This window comes from Primulina huaijiensis, chromosome 18 (assembly GCF_012295235.1).
Source record: "Primulina huaijiensis isolate GDHJ02 chromosome 18, ASM1229523v2, whole genome shotgun sequence".
NCBI lineage: Eukaryota > Viridiplantae > Streptophyta > Magnoliopsida > Lamiales > Gesneriaceae > Primulina > Primulina huaijiensis.
The window spans coordinates 8112984-8133656 of NC_133323.1; the positions used below are offsets into that span (position 1 = coordinate 8112984).

The 20673-nt window shown below is 32.1% G+C and overlaps 3 protein-coding genes across 3 annotated transcripts; all 3 read left to right on the forward strand.

Moving 5' to 3' along the window:
* Window positions 1-1322: 1322 nt before the first annotated feature.
* On the forward strand, window positions 1323-4407 carry LOC140964762 (serine/threonine-protein phosphatase PP2A-2 catalytic subunit-like). The gene is made up of 6 exons (XM_073424691.1): window positions 1323-1941; window positions 2619-2733; window positions 3060-3168; window positions 3257-3334; window positions 3623-3814; window positions 3900-4407. Exons 1-6 carry the CDS (start codon window positions 1689-1691, stop codon window positions 4071-4073), a joined length of 921 nt encoding a protein of 306 aa, XP_073280792.1. The 5' UTR covers window positions 1323-1688; the 3' UTR covers window positions 4074-4407.
* Window positions 4408-17565: 13158 nt separating this feature from the next.
* LOC140964699 (uncharacterized) lies at window positions 17566-18378 on the forward strand. Its single transcript, XM_073424571.1, has one exon. The coding sequence runs from the start codon at window positions 17566-17568 to the stop codon at window positions 18376-18378; it is 813 nt and encodes a 270-aa protein (XP_073280672.1).
* Window positions 18379-18605: 227 nt separating this feature from the next.
* LOC140963768 (pentatricopeptide repeat-containing protein At2g13600-like) lies at window positions 18606-20673 on the forward strand. Its single transcript, XM_073423158.1, has one exon. It carries the CDS (start codon window positions 18768-18770, stop codon window positions 20367-20369), a length of 1602 nt encoding a protein of 533 aa, XP_073279259.1. The 5' UTR covers window positions 18606-18767; the 3' UTR covers window positions 20370-20673.

Genomic DNA, 20673 nt, shown 5'->3' on the forward strand with positions numbered 1-20673 from the left:
AAAAGCTATAAATGGTGGTAATGGTGCAACTCAAATCTTTTAAATCGCACAGCAACTCAAACATCACAGTTTGATCACTTTACCAAGCAGGGACAATTATTGCACCCAACACAAAACAACAAGTGTTTGGTGTTAAGGTTAGGAGTTCAATTCTCATTGATAACAAGAAATATATAAAAATATTGAAATGAGATTATTAAATTGCAATAATTGTCCTGGTAGGTAGGGATGTAAACGATCCAAACTAAATTAAACAATATCAGGCTTGAGCTTGGCTCGTTTAAGATTGTTCGAGGCTTGAGCTCGACTCGATCTTGATTCGAACTTCTATTATCAGACTCGAGCTCGGCTTGTCTTGAAATTACTAAGCTCGAGCTCGACTCGTTAAAAGCTCGTTTTTCACGTTAATCAAGTCGAGCTCGGGCTTGATTCATTAATAGCTATTTTACCATGTTTAACAAGTCTGGCTTGAGCTCGGCTTGTTTTTGAGCTCGTAAAGCATATAATTGAGCTCGAGTTTGAGCTTGTTAAAAATTAAATATTTCTATGATCTAATTTTAAATCAGAGATAACATTGTAAATTCATCCATAAATAACCAAAACGATAAAAATAAAAACTAAAAAAAACATAAACTCAATATATTATTGAACTTCCCAAAATAATACATCTATCATCTAGATAACAAATATTCGTCATGCACTGATATCATCATATAAATAACATTTTAATAATCTCACTCCTTTAATGCTTCAATTCCTTCCATTGACATCAATACTAATATTTTTATTTGTCAACTCAATAAATGAGCAAAGTTCGAGTTCACGAGCCACCTAAACGAGTCGAACTCGAGCTTACGAGCTACCTAAACAAGCTGAGCTCGAGCTCGCGAGCCGATTATGGAATATGTTTGTGAGCTCACGAGCCGAATATCCTTAAGTTCGAGCTCAAGCTCGCGAGCCGATTATCGAACATGTTTGTGAGCTCACGAGCCGAATATCCTTAAGTTTGAGCTTGGTTTGATTAATTTTTCGAGCTTGAAATCGATATTAAACTTGGTTTGATATGATTAACAAACAAACTCAAACGAGCTTTTTATCGAGACGAGCTCTGAATAGCTTGCGAACGGTTTGGTTAATTTACATTTCACGTGATAGGACTGCTCAAATATTTAAAAGATCAAGGTTGTCTTGTTACCAATAGAAAAATATCGTAATTTAAATTAAAAATTTATAAAATATTATGTCCCAAATTTCTCCGGTAAATGCCCGCACAAAACACACACTGGGCGTGAAATAAAATAGCTAGAGAAGTCCGACTTTATCATCTTTGCATTTCATTTTGATTTTCGTTTGGCATTTTACCATTTCTTCTCTCATTTTATTCCCTCCGCCAAGTTTTACCACACGTGATATCGGCAGAAAATTTTCTCCAAGTTTTATCAATAATTCTATAGATTATGGAGGATTGATTCTCCTATGATAGAGACGAATCTCGATTACTGCGACCGATGATGAAGTTTTGTCATAATCTCTCAAATCTAGATCTGCGGTGATCTGCAGTCCCTTTTTGTGTTTATATTTTTTAAAAATTTGAATTCAGTTCAAGCTCAATTTTCAGATCTAAGGGTTTGAAATTCGAGCAACGGAAACGAAGTCTCTGTTTTTTTAATAATAATAATACAGAAAAAATGCCGGGTCATGGGGACTTGGATAGGCAAATAGAACAGTTGATGGAGTGCAAGCCGCTATCAGAGGCGGATGTGAGGACTCTGTGCGAGCAAGCTCGAGCAATTTTGGTGGAGGAATGGAATGTGCAGCCGGTGAAATGCCCCGTGACAGTGTGCGGCGATATTCACGGACAGTTTTACGATCTGATCGAGCTTTTTCGAATAGGTGGAAACGCTCCCGACACCAATTACCTCTTCATGGGAGACTATGTTGGTGAGATTTACATGGATTGTGCTATTTTATGGAAGAGAAGCTTATTTTGGCTTGTGTTATTTGTTTGATCCATATGAACTGGATCTGGAGGAAGTTTTAGCTAATATTTGTAATTTGGATGAATAGTAGATGGGTTTATTCTTGTTTGTAATTGTCTATCTTTGGTATTTTGGGGAGATGAGTAGTTTTTTTTACTTCATACTTGATGTTTCTAGTCTAGGGCAGAAGAAGGAATTGGATAATTTGTGTATTTGATTGTGGGAAGTGAACTGAATTATGGGCATTAAATTGTGATGCCTAGTTTATTCCGGGGATATATATTCTGGAAGAAAAACCAATGAGGTGTGAATGAGAGCTGATTCCTTGGCACATTTTACCGAACTTCACCTTGCTTTACTACAGCTCTTTAATATAGACTGAACTTTTTAACACCTATCCTCGTCAACATGTCCTTTGTTAGGCATTTGAATTTTCTGACAATTATTGAATCATGCTTCACTAATGTCTAATAATGGATTCTGTCTTGTGTGTCCCTGTGGTATCTCTTGCATCTTATTGATCCTTCGCACTGAGCAATATTTATGATTTCTTTAGATAACATATGGTTTTATTGATTAGCTGGCCTGTTAGAAAGGGCATCTTAGCAGTTCTCTGATAATGTGTTTCGTGTACCGCAGACCGTGGGTACTACTCAGTGGAGACCGTTACACTTTTAGTTGCTTTAAAAGTTCGTTATAGAGATAGAATTACTATTCTTAGAGGGAATCACGAAAGTCGGCAAATCACTCAAGTGTAAGACCTCTACTTTCTTTCATATGCTCTTACTGATTGATATCCTTTGAAGTGGCATAAATTATCCTCATCTGCAAACCATTTTGCTGCATTGTCTTTTGCTTGTACTGGATATAGTATGTTACTAACACAGTAGTGCTGTATGAAGCACATTGTTCATCCTTTCTGTATGTTAAAAAGACACTGCCAAATATTATCTATATCATTAGCAAAATATGTTAAATGCTTCAGTTGGTATTAACACATCAAAACCTAATGAAAAGCTGCACAGTTCGGACTAGTTTGATCACTCCCAGGTTTACTTATTCACCTCTTTTGCTTGCTAGATATGGTTTCTATGATGAATGCTTGAGAAAGTATGGCAATGCCAACGTCTGGAAGTATTTCACGGATCTTTTTGATTATCTACCCTTGACTGCACTAATTGAGAGTCAGGTGTGGATTACAAGTTGCCATACTCTTCTATTTTGATTTTGTCAATGGAATAACTTTATGTCTGATGTCTTGCATTGTTTCCTTGTAGATATTTTGTTTGCATGGAGGTCTCTCGCCATCTCTTGATACACTAGACAATATCCGAGCTTTGGACCGTATACAGGAGGTACAGGGTGTTTTTCTTGTCGTTTTCCTTTTTATGTTTCTCTGGTACATCATACATGTATTGTATTTCCTGTTTTTAGTATATCTTGTCCTTGCTTGTACGAGGCGATGGGGTGATTTGGGTTGGAGTTGATATTTCGTGAGCTCATGGTGCCTTCTCCTTAGCTGTATTGCTATTTTTGTTCTTAGCTAAGAGAATGCCTCTGTATCATCTTTATGCTCCTGTGTATTGTGTGAGTCATTTACCAAAACATGTTCTTGATCAACGTGCTTGTTGATTGGCTTGTAGGTTCCACATGAAGGACCAATGTGCGATCTCTTATGGTCTGATCCGGATGATCGCTGTGGTTGGGGCATCTCACCACGTGGCGCTGGATACACTTTTGGACAAGATATTGCAGCTCAATTCAACCACACCAATGGCCTCTCCCTAATTTCAAGAGCTCACCAGCTTGTCATGGAGGGCTTCAATTGGTGCCAGGTATGCTACTAATCTGAATCACAGCACATTACCCTTCATTTCTAACAACAGTTTCATCACTAGTTTATCTCTCACGTATTTGTAGGAGAAGAACGTAGTAACAGTCTTTAGCGCTCCAAACTATTGTTATCGTTGTGGAAATATGGCTGCCATACTCGAAATTGGGGAGAACATGGATAAGAATTTTCTCCAGTTTGACCCAGCTCCTCGGCAGATTGAACCTGATATGGCGCGCAAAACTCCAGATTATTTTTTGTGAACTTGAGACCTCTTTTCAGCCGTCTGTAACGCTTGTTTGCAGTTATGTCACTGTTGATGCACGTTAAGAGACTAGTGATTGTTTTTTGGAGAGTGGTTTTCTTCATCATTCTTCTATCGGGAGTTCACTCGAGTACTCCACTCCAGAGACGTAATGGTGGCAGGGGATTTTTTGGGCTGTATATTCCTTACTTTCCCCCTCAGAAAACAGAAGCAAAAAATGGCATGATGATAATATTGCCGTGTTGTGTAATTTCAAAGGATGGAGGAAGTAGTTTCCCATTTTATTTTGACGACTGATCATAATTTCATTGAACTGAATTTGTGCCCTTAGACATTTAGACTTGGCTTCTTTGGGTTAGACTAGAACTGATAGCACTAATTATTTTGTTGTCCAACTTATTTCTTTCTTATTTATTTGACCCTAATTGATTATAGTTAGGGATGTCAATGGTCTAGGTAAAACGGGTACGCGACTTAGTTAGCATTGTAAAATTATAAATTGATTGAAAAAAAATATTTGGCATAAATGTTTATAATTTTTAAATGTTAACTGATCTTTATTTTTGTAGATGTTTGTAGATTATTTTATAAAAAAAATATTAAAATAAAAACGTTAATAAAAAAAATATAATCGGTCGTCCAATTTATAATTTATCCTAAGCAACTAGTAGACTTCCACGAGGATATGTCTTCTCTCCATCTTTCAGCTTTTTTAAGTAAATGTTTAATGAAAGTTTTATTTCATTATTTTTTTATCCCCAGATACTTGGTGCTCTATCTGTTTTAGAGCGGATACCACTTAGATCACTTTAATTGATGTTTATTTAATCAACAATTAAAATACACACCATTTGTTTGGCAGCCTAGGATTTGGTGGGACTTGAGGAAATCTGGAATGTTAATCACTGATGTAACAGTTTGTCAAAATGGAATTTGGATTTGATGGGATTTCATTTAAGGGTTAATCGGAGAAAAATACATCTGTCAATGATTTATTTAAGATTCAGTACCCATCAGTTTTTTTTTGTATTTTAATACCTGACAAAAGGCCAACTTAGCTTTTACTACATGTTTTATGTATTTTTACCTTTTTACCCTTTTAATTAATAAAAAATTATATAAATATCAATTTTTGTTAATCATCTTCTCTTTCCTCTCATCATTCCCAATGCATTTGAATGACATGTAAATTGAATTTAAATATTTTTCATTTAAAAAAAAACAAATTCTCAACTAATTGAAAATTTTGAAATACTTAGTTTTACTTGCGAAATACTTAATTTCAATTTTAAAATACTTGATTTAGTAAATGAAATACTCAAAATGTGTATTAAAATACTGAATATTCGAATATGCAACGCAAGTTCACCAAATGCTCGCATTTCCATTCAAGATCCATTTGGATGACATGTTCATTTCATTTAATTATTTTTTTATTGTTAAAAAAACAAATCCGCAACTAAGCATTGAACTTTTTCAAGTACTTAGTTTTACTTGCGAAAATACCTAATCTCAATTTTAAAATACTTGATTTGGTAAATGAAATACTCATAATGGGTATTAAAATACTGGATATTCGAATATGCAACGTATGTTCACCAAATGCTCGCATTCCATCCAAGATGCATTTGAATTACATGTTCATTTCATTTAATTATTTTTTTAATTAAAAAAAAATTCGCAACTAAGCATTGAACATTTTGAAGTACTTACTTTTACTTGCGAAATACCTAATTTCAATTTTAAATACTTGATTTGGTAAATGAGATACTCATAAAAATTAATAAAATACTGGATATTCTAGTAGACAATGTAATTTCATCAAGTACTCGCATTTCTATCCAACATGCATTTAGATGACATGTACATTTCATTTAAATATTTTTTTAATTTTTAAAAGAAAAACAAATTCAAAAATAAGCATTGAACTTTTTGAAGTACTTAATTTTACTTGCGAAATACCTAATTTCAATTTTAAAATACTTGATTTTGTAAATGAGATACTCAGAATGAGTATTAAAATACTGGATATTCGAATATGCGACGTAAGTTCACCAAGTGCTCGCATTTCCATCCAAGCTGCATTTGGATGACATGTTCATTCCATTTAATTATTTTTTTATTGTTAAAAAAATAAATTTGTAACTAATCATTGAACTTTTTCAAATACTTACTTTTACTTGCGAAATACCTAATTTTAATTTTAAAATACTTGATTTAGTAAATGAGATACTCAGAATGGGTATTAAAATACTTGATATTCGAATATGAAATGTAAGTTCACCAAGTGCTCGCATTTCTATCTAAGATGCATTTGGATGACATGTTCATTTCATTTAATTATTTTTTTTATTGTTAAAAAAAACAAATTCGTAACTAGGCATTGAACTTTTTCAAATACTTAGTTTTATTTGCGAAATACCTAATTTTAATTTTAAAATACTTGATTTAGTAAATGAGATACTCAGAATGAGTATTAAAATACTGGATATTCGAATATGCAACGTAAGTTCACTAAATGCTCGCAATCCATCCAAGATGCATTTGGATTACATGTTCAATTTATTTAATTATTTTTTTATTTTAAAAAAAAATTCGCAACTAAGCATTAAACATTTTGAAGTACTTACTTTTATTTGCGAAATACCTAATTTCAATTTTAAATACTTGATTTGGTAATTGAAATATTCATAAAAGTTAATAAAATACTGGATATTCTAGTAGGCAATGTAAGTTCACTAAGTGCTCGCATTTCTATCCAACATGCATTTAGATGACATGTACATTCCATTTAAATATATTTTTTAATTTTTAAAAGAAAAACAAATTCGCAACTAAGCTTTGAACTTTTTGAAGTACTTAGTTTTACTTGCGAAATACCTAATTTCAATTTTAAATACTTGATTTGGTAAATGAGATACTCATAATGATTATTAAAATACTGGATATTCGAATATGTAACGTAAGTTCACCAAGTGCTCGCATTTCCATCCAAGATGCATTTAGATTACATGTTCATTTCATTTAATTATTTTTTTATTGTTAAAAAAATAAATTCGCAATTGAACTTTTTCAAGTACTTAGGTTTACTTGTGAAATACCTAATTTTAGTTTTAAAATACTTGATTTGGTAAATGAGATACTCATAATGATTATTAAAATACTGGATATTCGAATATGTAACGTAAGTTCACCAAGTGCTCGCATTTCCATCCATGATGCATTTGGATGACATGTTCCAATAGGTCGAAAGCTATGAGATTTAATAAAACAACATACAATTCACAATTGATAAATAATTAAAGAGATTTAATTACTTCACGAAGTTGAATTAGTTTGGCATAGCTTGAGAGGGCATGTTCAATTGGATATGAAATCTCGTCGAAAGCATAGATAATTGTCGAATGAATTAAGTAGATTAGCGGGGTAGGTGAACCGAGATTCCCAACAAATTCATTTCTCATTAAACTTTAATCAATCATTCTAGCTTATTTATTTCATCGTTTAATCCTTGAACCATTTCATTGAGTTTTTATTTAATAATCGTAGTAATAAACAATCATCTGAAGTTTCGCTGCTAAAAATTGAATAACCAAGAATAATAATTGAGAAATACAGTCCTTAGACAATGAAAGTTGTGCTCAATCCCTAAGCATGGAACATTTTGACATCGTGCACTTGCGATTATTGAAAGTCCATGACTATATTATTACTTGACATCGTGCACTTGCGATTATTTCGAGCTTGAATATTATTAATTTTTACTAAGAATTTTACAATGAAAGTTCTGCTCGATCACTAAGCATGAATTACATATTCATCTTATTTAATATTTTTTTTGTAAAAAAATTCACAAATAAGCATGAAAATTTTAAAGTACTTAGTTTTACTTGAGAAGTACCTAATTTGAGTTTGCAAATATTTGATTTCGTAAATGAGATACTCACAATATGCATTAAAATACTGGGTATTCGAATATGCAATCTTTCCACGGAAAATTCATTAGGATACTTATTCATATCATTTAAATAAATAAACATAGTTCGTTATTCATATGATAATCATTCATTATATGCATCAATATTCTTTCATTATACTTATTATCAAATTTGAGTTTTCAAATGGTAAAATCAATTATCATTGGAATCTAATTATATAATACTTGTAACAATTTAGGTATCACATTTTCATTTCACGGATCTCATTATCAAAGGCAACTCAATATTGACTTCAAATTATATATTTTGACACCATCAAATAATCGAATTTGAGTTTTAAATGGTAAAATCAAGTATTTGTGGACTCGTATTATGCATTATTTGTATTAATTTAGGTATCACATTAGATACTTCTCACGTAAAAATAAGTATTTTAAAATTTCAATACTTAGTTGATAATTTGTTTTTTTTTAAAAAAAATATTAAATAAGATGAATATGTAATACAAATGCATCTTCCAAGGAAATATAAACACTTGGTGAGCTTACGTTACGTATTCGAATATCCAGTATTCTATTACATATTATGAGTATCTCATGTACCAAATTAAATATTTGCAATATCAAATTAGGTACTTCTCAAATAAAAACAAATACTTTAAAATTTTTATGCTTAGTTGGGAATTTTTTTTTCTTTTACAGAAAAAATATTAAATGATGTGAATATGTCATCCAAATGCTTATTCCATGGAAATATCAATAATTGGTGAACTTACGTTGCCTATTCGAATATCTAGTATTTTAATACATATTGTGAGTATCTTATTTACGAAATCAAGTATTTGCAAACTCAAATTAGGTACTTCTCAAGTAAAACTAAGTACTTTAAAATTTTCATGCTTAGTTGAGAATTTGTTTTTTTTTTTAATTATTAAATGAGATGAATATGTCATCCAAGTGTATCTTCCATAAAAATACCAATATTTAGTGAACTTACGTTGCTTATTCGAATATCCAGTATTTCAATACATATTCTAAGTATCTCATTTACAAAATCAATTATTTGCAAACTCAAATTACAATACTTGTCATTTAGGGAGTAAAATAAAGTATTGATATACTCGAATTAGATAGTTTTTGTACTAATTTAGATATCATATTTTTACTTCACAAATGACACATAAAAAGTCACTCATTATTACTTGAAACTATATTTTTTATATCTCAAAATAATCAAAATCGAGTCTTAAAATGGTAAAATCAAGTATATGTGAAATCAAATTAGGTACTATTTTTACCAATTTAGGTAGCACGTTTTTTATTCACAAATCTCATCATCAAAAAATATTCAATATTATCTTCAAATTATATATTTTGACATACTCAATCGAATTTGAGTATTTAAAAGGTAAAATCAAGTGTTTGTGAACTTGAATTATGTATTATTTGTATTAATTTAAGCATCACATTTTTTCTTCACGAATATCATCATCGGTGTCATTTAATATTAACTTCAAATTATATTTTGACATCCTCAAATAATTGGATATGAGTATTTACAGGGTAAAATCATGTATTATATATTCTAATTAGATACTTTGTGTACCAATTTAAGTATCACATTTTAACTTCACAAATGACACAATCAAAAGTCACTTAATATTACTTGAAACTTAAGTATTTTCTTACACATTTGAAGTATTCAAATAGCCAAATCAAATATTTGGAACCCGAAAATAGGTATTTTATTGATCAAAATAAGTAATTTTTCTAATTCAACAATGAGTGAGAAACTGTATTTTTTCAAAAATTAGATGACATGAATAAGTCATCCTAATGCATTTTTCATGAAAAGACCAACAATTACTGAATTTATGGTGAATGCTCGAAAATATAATATTTTCTTATATATTTGGAGTATTCAAAGAGCGAAATCAAGTATCTGAAACCCCATAATATGTACTTTGTATGTCAAAATAAGTATTTACTTTTATTCCATGATAATTGAGAAACAATATTTTGTTAAAATTATATTTTAAATGGAGAAAAATAATATAATTTTTGTGGATAAAATAATATATTTATTAAAATAATAAAAGGTAAAAATGTAAAGTTTGCTTTATGGGTAGTTAAAACTAAATGTATATATTTGTCAGGTACTGATTTCTAAAAAATAATGGCTAGGTACTGAATTTTAATTGAAACATTGGCAGAGGCATTTTTTTGAAATTTACCGTTCATTTAACTCATTGGAGTCTTTTCTTTTAAAGATAGTTGATTTGAAAATATCGTAATTTAGAAAAAAGAAAAACAAAAAAGCATTATTTGCCATACTTACCCTCTTTGAATCCTTCATTCCTCATTTCACTTTTAAAATGCATTTTTTTCATCAAAATCTACATTATTGTTAAAAATAAAAATTTACGATAAAACATAAAATCTCAAACTCACAAAATATATTAAACTACATACTTTATAAAATTTTCTTCACTCAATCGTTTATCTTCTTCACAAATTGAGAGATCTATTTATAGAATCTCTTTGAAAATAATCCAAAAATAATTACATCATTACATACATCTTCACACACTAATTTCAATATTTTCAACACTCCCACTTGTGATGCTAATCATGATACAATGATTGTATTCATTACGTGTTTTTAAACTGTCTCGTTAAAAACCTTACTAGGAAAAACCAATTGGGATAAAAACCATAATAAAAAAAAAGAGCGCAGTCACGTAAACTCTCCCTCATGTTAACACGAACGATTCTTCACAAATTTCGTAGATTGTACGTCTCAATGTTATATATATGTTTTCTGAATATTGTCGTAGGAAATGCCTTTGTGAATAGATCTGATGAGTTTTCACTTGATTGAATGTAAAGAATATCAATATCTTTATTCTTCTCAAGCTCTTAGGTGAATACGAAAAACTTAAGGGGAATATGTTTAATTCTGTCGTTTTTTATGTATCATTCTTTCATTTAAATAACACATGCAACATTATCTTCATATACTATCACAGGCTTCTTGTCGAATGATAATCCGCATGAGATTTGGATATGTTGGGTCATTGATTTTAGCCATACACATTCACGGCTTGCTTCATGTAGGGTAATAATCTCGGCGAAATTTGATTAAGTTGTTATGAGTGTTTGTTTCTGTAAACGCCAAGAAATTGCAGTGCCTCCACGAATAAATATAAATCTGGTTTGGGAACGTGTCTTGTGTTGATCAGATAAGTACCCAGCATTAGCATAGCCAATTATACTTTGATTGGTATCTTTTGAATACAAAAGTCTCAAGTATGCGCTTAATATGTTTAATTCCGTTCTAGTATCTCTTTGTTGGATATGAGCTAAATCTTGTCAATAAATTTACAGCAAAGATATATCATGTCTTGTACAATTTGCAAGATATATAAGGCCACCAATAGCACTTAGATATGACACATCTGGACCAAGAATAACTTCATCATCTTCACATGAACGGAATAGATTCTTTTCTATGTTTAATTATCTAACAATCATTGGAATACTTATAGAATTTGATTTATTCATATTAAAACGTTTAAGGACATTTTCTGTATAATTTGACTGGTGAACAAATATTCCACATTCTTTTTGTTCAATTTGCAAATCTAGACAATACCTATTTTTTTCCAAAGTCCTTCATTTCAAATTCTTCCTTCAAGTACAACACAACTTCTTGAATTTTTTATTTGTTCCAATGATATTTAAATCAGCAACATATACAATAATAATTATGCATCCGGATATTATTTTCTTAATGAAAATGCAAGGGCATATTGAATTGTTTACATATCTTTTTTCATTAAGTGTTCACTTAGTNAAGCTGTGACAACATTCATAAGACACATTTCTAAATTTTCAGATACAGCTAAGCTAATCAAATACCGAAACGTAATTGCATCCATAACGGGAGAATAAGTTTCTCCATAATCAATTCCAAGCCTTTGAGAAAACCTTGTGCAACAAGTCGAGCTTTATATCTTACTATTTCATTTTTCTCATTTTGCTTTCGAATAAAAACTCATTTGTACTCAACAAGTTTTACACCTTCATGTGTAAGGACTATAGGTCCAAAAATATTACGTTTATTTAGCGAATCCAATTCAACCTGGATGACGTCTTTCCATTTTATCCAGTCCTGTCGATTTTTACATTCACTAAAAAATTTTGGTTCATGATCTTCATTGTCATTTATGATGTCAAATGTCACATTGTAAGAAAGATCTCATCAATTTTTTTTATATCTTTCCGGTTTTATGTTTTTCCAGTATTAATATAATTGATATAGATTTCACGATTCTCGCCAGTTCATGGTTTTAACAGAACATTTTCATCATCATGTGTTTTTGCGGAATATTATTCTCTATTTTGTGATCATCTGTTTCTCTATGCATTTTTTTTTCGAGGATTTTTATACTTGGAACCGATTGGCCTTCCACTCTTCAATCGTTTTATGACATCATGAGGGTCTTCAATTTATTTTTTTGGAATTTCAATTCGAGCAGGGGCATTTACAACATGTGTATATGATTTAGTTACCCTTTTTGTGTCTGCAAAAGCATCTGATATTTGATTTGCTATTCTTTGCAAGTGCACAATTTGTTGTACATTTTTTTCATATTGTTTAGTTATTGGATCGAGATTAATAATGATGATACATACCATGTAATTTCTTTTTCATTATGTTTCTTTTCTCCTCCTAATATTGGGAAGATTTCCTCGTTAAAATGACAATCAGGAAAACGTGATGTAAACATGTCGTCTGTTTGAGGCTCAAGATATCGAATAATTGATGAGCTATCATAATAGATATAAATTACGATCTTTCTTTGAGGTCCCATTTTTTTTCATTGGTCTAGCAATCAGTTGTAGACGTTTAATCAATGATTCATCTAATACATTTTGTGTATGTACATGAGCAATATGATGCTCAACAGTGATTCCCATTGACATACAATAATCATTAAAAGGCTGAGAAGTAAATTCACCAGCATTATCAAGTCTAATTTTCTTGATTGTATAATCGAGAAATTGATTGCGCAATTTTATTATTTGAGCAAGTAATCTTGCAAATACCACATTCCGAGTTGATAATAAACATATATGTGACCATCTGCTGGAGGCATCGATCAATATCATAAAATATCATAAAAGGCATAGATATAGTTATTATATAACATAATAAAAATATATAAACAATTAATAATCATATTACGTTATTATAATGAGGTATCATAAACTCTTTTGATATTATATATTAAATATATACACAAGAAATAAACAAAAACAAAATAAAAATATATATACAGAGTAATAATATAATCACATCAAGTTATTATAACGAGGTGTCATAGGCTCTTTTTATATAATAACATGATATTATATATTAAATATATACACAATAAATAAACAGTAAAATAAATATTCTTACTTTTGAATATTGTTATCTTTTTCTTATGTTTTGGAGCTTGGAAAAATATGGAGAATCCTAGAGTTTCTTGCTGATAACGTGTTAAAAATAATAATTTACGGTAAAAAATAAAATCTCAAACTTACAAAATATATTAAACTACACTTTTTATAAAATTTTCTTCACTCAATTGTGTATCTTCTTCACAAATTAAGAGACCTATTTATAGAATCTCTTTGAAAATAATCCAAAAATAATTACATCATTACACATATTATCACACACAAATTTTCAATATTTCCAACTCTTATTTTCAACAATTATCAATTATTCTGATGTTAGTGTTTTATTATTATTAATTTTTTCCTTAATAGCTTTCTATTGTACACTATCAATTCAATTAAAACATGCCAGCAAAGTCATTTTCGTTGCTGAATTAGCTAGATAAGAGATATACTACATAAGCTTTCTTTTGCTGATCTGATTCTAATTTGGCTATTAAATATATTAAAATAATTGGTTTTTATAAACATTGTGCTACTTTTGGACTTTACAATTTATACGTTAAAGCCATATTCTATGTTATCACGCTTTGTTTTCCTGATTTTGCTAAATCTTATATTTCTGTATGAAAACATTTGTATTTGTAATTGTTCATAAATTCTTGTATGAATCATCTGTTAGAGTAAATGTCCTATAAGCCAACGATTGGATAAAAAATTTATCGACTTATTTGTAATTAACAGTCTTTATTTTAATATAATTTACATTTCATATATAGTTTCGTTTTGCTTTTATCTGTATACCCATGTAATCGACATAGATAAAGACTTTGATTATATTTTAATACAAATGAATCGTAATTCGATATTGAAATTCATTTATAAATACTATATATTCTAAATTCGTTATTAGTCGATTCAACCGTCTAAAAAAAGATAAAGGTCGTTTGAGCTTGAGACTAGCATCTTAATTTTGTGTACCGTATTTCATAGTAATGACATAGAGATGTCCAATCATACAGATGAGTAATCATATGATGATTGTACCAAACAACCCTTCCTCGGACTTTCCAAGTGGTTATCATTCATCGAGAGGAAAAGTCTTTGGTTGTGATTGTATATTATTAGTCCTTACGACCCGGGACAACACTGAGGGTCTACATACTAGGATTGTGCTTTGACTCGTTTTACCGACTTTGTGAGGGTCACAAGGTGGCGAGGTTGGGTGCAATTGCGACATGTGTAGGAGCCAATGCATTGTAGTCGGGAATTCACCGCTCACCTATGAGTGTGGATATCCTATTTGATCTAAAGAAATAGTAGTGCATGAAATCTCTGGCCAGAGTGTAAGATGTACATTAGGGACAAGGGTTATCTAGTTGTGCATGCGAGACACTATGAATATTTCATGAACGTATAACAAAACTATCGAATCAAATACGCAACTCTCAATGAACCAATGGTTGCATATTCGATCGGAATATATGAGATGAAAGGACCGTACTATACATTAATCACAACCGATTGGTTCTTGCAGGCACTATCAGTGATACATAGGGAATCATGGGGCGATATTACTAGACGCTCTTACCATGATTCGATGAGTTTAACAAGAAAATGATTTCTGACATTCTCATGATCAAATGTTGGTGCATGGAATGTAGCAAATTAGGGTAAGCCTGAATAAAAGAAAGAATCGCAAAGATTGTGAACTCACGCTAGCTGTATTCCTGAGCCATTGAGGATCACACAAGTACTGGATCATTTGTTTCCGTTGAGACAATAAATTCAAGGATTTGAATTATATAAAATTATGAGATAGTAAATTCAAAAGGTTGAATTGCTGATAATTAAAATTTGGAGATAATAAATTCAAGGAGTTGAATTTATAAAATTTGATAATTTAAAATATTAAACTCAAAGGTTGAGTTTATGAAAGATTTAATTAAATGTAAGGGGTATGCATAATGGGCTTGTAGGAATACAAATCCAATATGCTAATTAATTAAAGTTCTTAATAGATTTTAATATATTAATTAATTAAACTAGTTGGACTAATCAAATTAATTAACTAAGCCCATTAAATTTAATTAAGGAACCCTTAACCAGAGAACTAGGTTAAGGGCTCATGTTTTAAATAGAAGACACAAACCCTAGCCTCCGCTTGATGAAAATTTCGAAATTCTCTCCTTCAAAGCACTCCAAAATTTCGGCCACCTCTAAAAAGTTTAAGGATTTCAGCCGTATTTTGGTTTTTGCTCTCAAACGAAAAAAAAATTTCTTCTAAATTTTCTAGTGCAATTTAGAGGAGAATCAAACGTTTTAATCGTAGACTCGATTGGAGAAAGAAGATTTCAAAAAGATCGTTCGTAGGGAATACTTCAAGAGCTATTTCCGCTAATCCCGGAATAGTTGGTGCAAAGTGATTTTAATTTATTCACTAAAGGTAAATTCATAAACACCCTATGAATGATTAAATTTTGTTTAACTTTAAACTATACGAGTGTTCAAATACATTGTTTGAAAGTCAAATAAAATTTTTTAAAACTTCCGCTGCGTTTTGGACACGAGAAAACCGATTTCCCAACATTATCATCTTTAATGTTTGCTCTCAATTCATTAAGAACCTATGGTGCATTGAAAATTAGATTACTATTAGGACATAAAGATAGTATATTTTCATTATTCATAGATCCTGTGAAATAGAATCTAATCATAAAAAGTTATGTTTACCTTAGAGCTGAAAATGAATATTGTTTGCTATATTCAGAAAATAAGATTGATGTTATAGCTTCTTATATCATTATCTGATGTTACATGCTGCAGGTCATTAGTTGTCATTTATGATGGCATCTTCATTTTGCAAATAGGGTTTACTGAAAAGAATTACGTTAATGGAAGTGAAGCCATAGTTGTAGATGTAAAGAAATTGATGCAAGGATCACTTTAATTATAGTGGTGTAATTATGAGATCTGGATCACGCGAGTGAGATTTTTTCATTTAAACACCTTTGCTTTCTAGTTTTGTTTGATTTAGTTTTGAAATGACAAACATTTTATTGTACATTTCAGAAAGTTACTTGGCCAACTTATCTCTATATCCTGCATGGGAAGTTTGAGCTTCCATTTCTACCTTCAAACACGTAGGTGCGTATAATGTTTTAATTAGAAATCAATCAGCCCTTGTATAGAGTCGATATGTGATATTTATATGGTCTTAACAAATCATCATAAACTCTTAATATTGTTTTAGGAAATTATATATAAAATGGCTATTCAGCTGTAAAGAAACATTCCTCCCAACCCACATATATACTCAAACAGAAAAGGTCTACACTGGCTGTTTTATCTAAGAAACCATTAATTTCCTACTCAGCATAGAGAGGGGGAGCAGGATTTTTAACCAGCTGGGATGTTAATATATTTGTGGGTACATCAAAGGGCCAACCATCCTCCTCTCCCTTGACCGGTCTCCCATCTTCTTGAATTGAGCAAAAATGTGGAAAACATGCATTTAACCTAAATTTGACCACATTAATTAAGCGCGAAAAAGCATGCATGTTTAAGAATGAGCTGCTTACATGTTATTTTTTAAAAAAATTTAAAATTAGGGCAAACATGGAATTATTCTCCAATAACGCTGATTTTTATGTTTTTAATTCTTGATAAAAGATTAATTTGATTTAGCAACTATACAATTTATACAGTAAAAGATGGGTATCGAGAGCAGTCTGTTAGTACGTTGATTAGGAATGGAGGATGGGATACGGGTTTGATATCTGCTAGGCTTCAATCCTTATGTAGCTGGTGAAATTCTCAAAATCCCACTGAATGATACTGGGGTGCGTGACTCCTTATTCTGGAAATATGATGCCAAGGGTCGGTATACAGTAAAAGAAAGATACCCACTTCAACGTCGGTTATTCTTAACTATTTGTCGCTGCATCCTAAGGAAGAATGGTGGTCCTTTATTTGGAACCTATCTATTCCACCGAAAATATGTATATTTTGGTGGAGTATCTCACATGATTGTATTCCGACGAACCGAAATCTATATCGGCAACATGTTCCGGTCAATGAATCTTGTAGTTTGTGCAACTTCCCGATGGATTCAACTTGCCATGCTCTGTTTTTCTGCGCTGCAATCAAACATTTGTGGAAGAACACTCTATTTGCTCCAGTCCTACGAGGTGGCTCACAAACTTGCACCTTGGAACTTTGTCTGTGGTTGAAAGAGCAATTATCTAAGTCAGACTTTGAGAACTTTGCTAGTCACACATGGGCGGTTTGGCGAGAGAAGCAAAATTTTCTCCATAGTGATAAGAAGAAACCACTAGCAGCTGATGTTTCCTGGAGCTCAACGCTTTTATCTGATTTTCGCAAATCCAGAATCAAAGAGAAAATAGCTGATTTACCTTTGAAAGGAAATCAAGAGAAGATATGGACACGGCCAAGGCACTGCTCACTCAAGCTTAATGTGGATGCGGCTGTGAACGGGGAAAGTCACAAATTTAGCATTGGTGGGGTAGTTCGAGACAATCAAGGACGTTTGCTGTTGGATTTTGGTAAACAGATAAACCAACCCTTATCAGTTGTACATGGTGAATTGCTGGCGATCCGGGAAGGAATTTTTCTTCTCTATGATAAAGGTTTTACTGATGTACAAGTTGCATCTGATTCTCTATTGAGAGTGCAAGCAGTCACTACCGAACAAGATGATCTTGGCTATATTGGACTTTGTGCATCGGATATCAGGGAGCGCTTGAAGAGAAATGCGATCTCTAAATGCATTCATGTCTGTCGATCGTCGAATAATGTTGCTTGTTTTGCTTGTTCTTCGCCTTCACCTTTTGTTTGGATGAATGGTGAATTTCTTTTTTGGTTGGTTAATCTTTTAATGGATGATTTTAATCAATAAAGTTACGAGTTTACCTTCAAAAGAAAAATTACAAATACATAATTAAAATACAAATACTAATAATAGAACCTCTTTTTTTTCAAAATTTAATGTCACATTCCATCACTACATAAGAATATCATATCCAATTTTTTAATTTTTACTACGTAATCTGTTGTCCGTTTTTCAGTTTCAAAATAGCTAATAAATCTCCAAACTTGAAGCCAAATTCTTTGGAAGCACTAGAGCAAAAACTAATCACCCTCGTCCGATCATGTAAAACCCCCAAGCAACTCCGACAAATTCAATCCCAGATCATATCAAATGCAGTTGATTCCAGAACTCACCTCATTACCTCCCATTTTCTGCATAAGTCTTCTTCGTTCCATGAACTGTGTTACGCCCGGAAAATGTTCGACAAATTGACCAGTCCAAGATTTACGTCTCTTTGGAATGTGATGTCAAAAGGGTATCTCGACAATGATGCGTACAGGGAAGTGATAGTGTTATTTCGTGATATGATGAGGCAGAATGTGAAGCCCAACTGCTACACATTTCCTGTGGTCCTGAAGTCATGCTGCAAGTTAATGGCTTTCAGAGAAGGTGAGGAAATGCATTGCCTTTCTTTGAAGTTTGGTTTCAAGATGAATACGTACGTAGGAACTACTTTAATTGAGTTTTATTCCGACGGGGGTTCTGTAGCTTGTGCTTATAGAGTGTTTATTGAGATGGTATTGAGGAATGTCGTATCTTGGACTGCAATGATACTTGGGTATGTTGCAAATGGTGATTTGGTATCAGGAAGGAGGCTATTTGATTTGGCACCTGAAAGGGATGTTGTGCTTTGGAACAGGATTGTTTCAGCATACATAGAGTGTGGAGATATGGTGGAAGCTAAGAGGCTTTTCGAACTCATGCCAGATAAAGATTTGATCTCGTGGAATACTTTGTTGAATGGATATGCGAAGAATGGGGATGTTGAAGGATGTGAGAGGTTGTTTGAGGAGATGCAGGATAGGAATATTTTCTCTTGGAATGGATTGATCGGTGGGTATGCTCATAGTGGTCGTTTCGTTGAGGTTCTTGGTCTGTTTAAAAGGATGCTGAAGGAGAATGACGTGCAGCCCAATGACGCGACGCTTGTTAATGTGTTAACTGCTTGTGCGAGATTAGGAGCTCTTGATTTTGGTAAATGGGTGCATATATATGCCGAGAACAACGGGTACAAAACGAATATTTATGTCTGTAATGGTTTGATCGAAATGTATGCAAAATGTGGGTTGGTAAGAAGTGCAGTTGACGTGTTTAGGGGCATGATTAAGAAAGATTTAGTATCATGGAACACGATAATTAATTGTTTAGCCGTGCACAGTCATGGAGCTGATGCATTGAGCCTTTTCAATGAGATGAAGTATCGTGGAGAAGAACCAGATGGAATCACTTTCATAGGCATATTATGCGCTTGTTCTCACATGGGATTTGTTAAAGATGGATCAAACTATTTTCAATCAATGATCAATGAATATTCAATCATACCTCAAATTGAACATTTTGGATGCATGGTTGATCTCTTGGCGCGTGCTGGTGTTTTGGAGCATGCTGTGGAGTTTGTGCAAAAGATGCCTATCAAACCAGATAGTGTCATTTGGAGCACCTTACTTGCAGCTTCTCGAGTTCACAAGAATATAAAATTTGCAGAATTGTCTCTTCAGAAACTCATTGAACTTGATCCACAAAACCCTGCAAACTATGTTATGTTGTCAAATGTATATGGGGAAGCAAAGAAGTGGGAAGACTTGGCTCGGCTAAAAGTTGCGTTGAGGGATATGGGATCCAAGAAACAGCCGGGTTGCAGTTTGATTGAGACTGAAAATGAAATCTTCGAGTTCTGTGCATTCGATGAAAGGCATTCAAGAACAGAAGAAATATATAGCACCCTGAGAGGTTTAACAAAGTTGTCGAGATTATCAGGACACCATCCAGATTACACAGAAATCCTCCTAGAAACTTGAACAGCGCGAATCTGGATGGGGACGAGCAAGGGCTCTCTAACACCTCTCCGGAATAGATTGTTAGGGCAACCATGATATTGTTCTGACAGAATACTATGACCTTTATCGACTTTTGATGAATTTGATTGATATATATTTTAGGGAGGGTGATTAATCCCATCGACTCTCCATTGGGTCGCCTTTGGACAAGTCCTGGGGTAATCTTCTATGTTCATTGTCAGTGCGTATGGAAAACTCTTGGGAGTTTAGGTGCCATGGACTAGCCTTTTATATATACGAAAGTTTATAAGAAAAGTTTGATTTT

Excerpts from the sequence above, each read along its gene's own strand:
- LOC140963768 (XM_073423158.1), top strand. The coding sequence starts at position 18,768 with ATGTTCGACAAATTGACCAGTCCAAGATTTACGTCTCTTTGGAATGTG.
- LOC140964762 (XM_073424691.1), top strand. The coding sequence starts at position 1,689 with ATGCCGGGTCATGGGGACTTGGATAGGCAAATAGAACAGTTGATGGAG. Across the intron at positions 3,169-3,256 it reads CTGCACTAATTGAGAGTCAG|ATATTTTGTTTGCATGGAGG; the intron begins GTGTGGATTACA and ends GTTTCCTTGTAG. Across the intron at positions 3,335-3,622 it reads CTTTGGACCGTATACAGGAG|GTTCCACATGAAGGACCAAT; the intron begins GTACAGGGTGTT and ends ATTGGCTTGTAG.
- LOC140964699 (XM_073424571.1), top strand. The coding sequence starts at position 17,566 with ATGGATTCAACTTGCCATGCTCTGTTTTTCTGCGCTGCAATCAAACAT.